Below are 4,280 nucleotides of genomic sequence, written 5' to 3'. Positions count from 1 at the left end.
GCGAGTCCGCGCCGACGTGCCGTCCGCCCTCAGCTGCTACCCCCGCTGCCGAGATGCCGCTGGAGAACCTAGAGGAGGAGGGTCTGCCCAAGAACCCCGACCTGCGCATCGCGCAGCTGCGCTTCCTGCTCAGCCTGCCCGAGCACCGCGGGGACGCGGCCGTGCGCGACGAGCTGATGGCGGCCGTCCGGGATAATAGTGAGGCCCGCGCGAGCGCCGAGTCAGCGGCCTAGGCCTGGGCTGGCCCCGCGCCCTGGAGCCTGCGGGCATTTTCCCCGAAGGGGCTCCGGGCTTGGGTGGGGGGTGTCCTCGGGGCCCTCCAGGCTTGCTCTCGGTTGGGGGGTCTGCATCCGTGGGGGCCCTTCTCTGAAAGCAGCTTTGGGGGGATATGCCGAGGGATCGAGCTCCGAGCCAGACCCGGAAGAGAGGCTCAGGACTTGCTGTTCTTAGCGGCCGGGCCCGGGCTGGGGCAGCCCTGTAGGAGAGGTCAGCTGTCCGCATGACGGGGTGGAGTGGGGTCGGTGCCCCTGGGCTGTGTAGACTTGAACATAGATGTCTGAGGATGTGTCTAAGCCGTCTCCCGGCAGCAGACGTCTACGTTTTGCCAAGCTCTTTGCCAGGCTCTTCTGTCCCATGCCTTCCTGGTCACAGGGAGGAGAGTGGTGGATGAGCCGACGGGTGGGTGGGTGGGTGTGTGTGTGTGTGTGTAAGAAGGGGGTGGACACTGATTTTGAGGGTACCAGGGGCGCCGGCTTGTAAGTCCTGTCCCTCTTTTTGGCTCTCAGACATGGCTCCTTATTACGAAGCCTTGTGCAAATCCCTCGACTGGCAGATGGACACGGACCTGCTCAATAAAATGAAGAAGGCGAACGAGGAAGAGTTGAAACGTTTGGACGAGGAGCTGGAAGATGCAGAGAAGAATCTGGGAGAGAGCGAAATCCGGGATGCCATGATGGCCAAGGCCGAGTACCTGTGCCGGATAGGCGACAAGGTGAGTGGAGATGGTCCCCGCAGAGAGGCACTATTTCAAAAATTCACTTCCTTTAAAAAAAAAAAAACAAGCGCAAAGGTAATGTGCTTACCTGGCCTAGCGAATCAGCGCAAAAATGAGTCAAGAAAAAGTTTTCTTTCTATCCCCTGTCCAGCCGGGTGTGTGTGTTCTTCTCTTTGTCAATAAAACTTAAGGGCTCTTGCAAAGATTTGTTGGTTTACTGCTCTTACAAAATTGGGATCATTCTTAGTAGTGCACTTTTCTCACGTTGGTTGGAAAGCACTGGTTCTGTTGAATTTTAAAAAATTATTTATACAAGTAATAGTCTCCTTATAAGAAACTGAACATTAGAGTTAATGCTGAAGTTCTATTTGATTTTTCTTTATTCCCTATCTTCTCAAAGGTGAGCATTTTAAGTTGTTTTATTATATATTTACAGGCACGTAAATTAGGTAGTATTATATTTTAAAAAATTGATTTTGAGGGCACCTACCTGGCTGTCAGTGGAGCGCGTGACCCTTGGTCTCGGGGTCGTGAATTTGAGCCCCATGTAAAGATTAAAAAAAAAAAAAAATGAGGGCGCCTGGGTGGCTCAGGGTTAAGAGTCTGCCTTCGGCTCAGGTCATGATCTCAGGGTCCTGGGATCGAGTCCCACATCGGGCTCCCTGCTCGGCGGGAAGCCTGCTTCTCCCTCTCCCGCTCCCCCTGCTTGTGTTCCCTCTCTCGCTGTGTCTCTGTCAAATAAATAAAATCTCTAAAAAAAAAAAAAAAAGAAATACAAAAAAGGTTGTTTTTTTTTTAGTAAGTGGGCCTACAGTGAACTCATGTTGTCCTGTTTACTTTTTCATTCAGCATTGTATTGTGACCTTTCCACGTTAATGTATATAACCGGGATACGTCTTCTGGTCAGCTGTTAGCTAGTCCATTGTAAGGCTGTGCTAAAGTTTACTTAACTCTTGAGCTGTTGGCGGACATGGATGTTTTCAGCTGTTCTTGCTAGTACAAGCTGCTGATGGAGAAACCTGCCTGAATGTGCCTCCTTGTGGATATGTGCTGTTCTCTAGGGTATATTCTGGGAAATGGAATTGTTGGGACAAGGAAGGACTTTTGTCTTAATATATGTGGCCATTTCTTCCAGTAGTGGCCAACCTGATCGGTACTTTCCTATCACTGCATGAGACGGATGTCCACAGGTATTACATCTTTTGAATTTAACTTAGCAGTTGTGTTAATAGTGGTTAGGAGGATGGGCTTTGAATGTGATTAATTTTAAGCAGTGCATCCTGAAGTATTTACATGACAGATGTCATGGCATCAATATAAAAAGTATTAGTATGGGTTCTTGGATCAGATTGCCTGGGTTAAAGTTCTGGTTTCAGTAATACCATTTACTGGACCCTCCGTTTCCTCATCTGTAAAATATGGTAACAACAGTTCCTGCTTAATGAGGATTAAAGATAGGGGCAGAGAGCTCAAATGTTAGTGATAAGAACTATTATTTTAGATTTGTTTGTTTTTTAAAAGATTTTATTTGCCAGAGAGAGTGAGTGAGCGCATAAGCGGGGAGCGGAAGGCAGAGGGAGAAGCAGGCTCCCCACTGAGCAGGGAGTCCGATGCGGGACCCTGGGATCATGACCTGAGCCAAAGGCAGACGCTCAAGCGACTGAGCCACCCAGGCATCCCATTTTAGGTTTAAAACAAGATTTTTCTTACTGTAAATTTAAGATTTGGTCATTGTAAAAATTTGGGAAATACAGAACAACTTAAAAATAGCTAATGGGGGTGCCTGGGTGATTCAGTTGGTTGAGCGTCGGACTCTTGATTTCAGCTTCGGTCATGATCTCAGGGTCCTGAGATCCAGCCCCATGACGACGGGCTTTGCACTCAGCAGGGAGTCTGCTTGAGGATTTTCTCCCTCTCTCCCTCTACCATGAGTGTGCGCTGTCTCTCTCTCAAATGAATAAATGTTTTTAAAAAAAAATAGCCAACAGTTTGTGTGGTTTTCTCAGTTGTGTGATGTGGCTTGGTTTTAAAGAGGATACATTATTAGATGTGAATGAGAAACTTAAAGCTTTTGATTCTGGATTTGAGGAATTTCAACAAGAACATGCTTGAGTCAATATCAGGAGTTATACATTGGTGATGTGCTCATGTCATTTTCCAGGTTTATTAAGTAGCATTTTTCTAAAAAGAAGAGCTTTCTTTTTTTCTCTCCTGTTTACTCTCATTTTAAATATATTATGAACTTATTTAATGGATTTTTATTATTCGCTGTGTTACCATTGCTCACAGTCATTACTCTTTATGGTACTCATCTTGTTACAGGCATGTTAGTGGAAGCTCCTTTAAGAAGTCTTCTTTGTTTGACATCTCCTTGGTCTTCCTTATTTTCTCACACAACAAGCTGTTACAGGCTCACCTGTTATTTTTACTCTTCAAACCTGGAATCATCCATTTCTCCAAGGATCCTTGGTTTCTTTTAGCATGTGGGGGGCGGGGAGTTGTATTTAGAAACCAAGATCTGAGTGCCAGGTGTGCCCATTACTGTCTTACTAGCCCCTCTTACTAACTTGTGAGGTATAACTTACAATTACATAAACCCAGACACAGACTAAGAATTACCACATACAGACAAATGATTTTATTCATGTTTGTGTCTTTAAAGCAATAGAAACATTTTATTCCACAATATTTTGACACAGACTTATATATTTAAATACTCCTTTGTATTCTCATGGTCAGTGACTAAGGTAAAGCTTCCATTACCCTTAAAGTAGTGTGATAATTTACAGGATAGTGGTATAATAAATTGTAATTAAGGGAAAAAATGCTGAATATGTACAACAAAGAATGTTGAAACAATTGAGAATAAATTGTGAATGTTTTTCTTACATTATTTTTTAGACTGTTAAGTATATGCTTAGGCATATCTGATGTATTTTTTATACTTTATACAAGTGGAGAGAAAAGTATACTGAACCCCTCCCCCCTCCATGCAGTTATCACCCAGCTTCAGCGTTACCAGTTCGTGGATATCTTATTCCTACCTATTCCCTCTGCCCCTTTTTAAGAGAATTCCAGACAGCTGATAGCATTTGAAACTTTTAACCTTTTCTCACCTGTTGCCTTGGTTCTCTTGACAGGAGGGTGCTCTGACAGCCTTTCGCAAGACATATGACAAAACTGTGGCCTTGGGTCACCGACTGGATATTGTGTTCTATCTTCTTAGGATTGGATTATTTTATATGGATAATGATCTCATCACACGAAACACAGAGAAGGCCAAAAG

The 4,280-nt window shown here is 44.8% G+C and overlaps 1 protein-coding gene across 1 annotated transcript; it reads left to right on the top strand.

The window, feature by feature from the left end:
- Nucleotides 1-6: 6 nt before the first annotated feature.
- LOC145718537 (26S proteasome non-ATPase regulatory subunit 6-like) lies at nt 7-4,275 on the top strand (the record flags this gene model as incomplete). The annotated part of the gene is made up of 3 exons (XM_081810037.1): nt 7-198; nt 786-991; nt 4,135-4,275. Coding segments are annotated over exons 1-3 (492 nt in total), but the record flags the coding sequence as incomplete, so codon positions are not given.
- Nucleotides 4,276-4,280: the final 5 nt, after the last annotated feature.

The sequence above is a fragment of the Leptonychotes weddellii genome, unplaced genomic scaffold (genome assembly GCF_054177405.1).
Source record: "Leptonychotes weddellii isolate Sample4059 unplaced genomic scaffold, ASM5417740v2 HiC_scaffold_17122, whole genome shotgun sequence".
Taxonomy (NCBI): Eukaryota; Metazoa; Chordata; class Mammalia; order Carnivora; family Phocidae; genus Leptonychotes; species Leptonychotes weddellii.
This window is presented reverse-complemented; position numbering and strand designations above follow the sequence as displayed.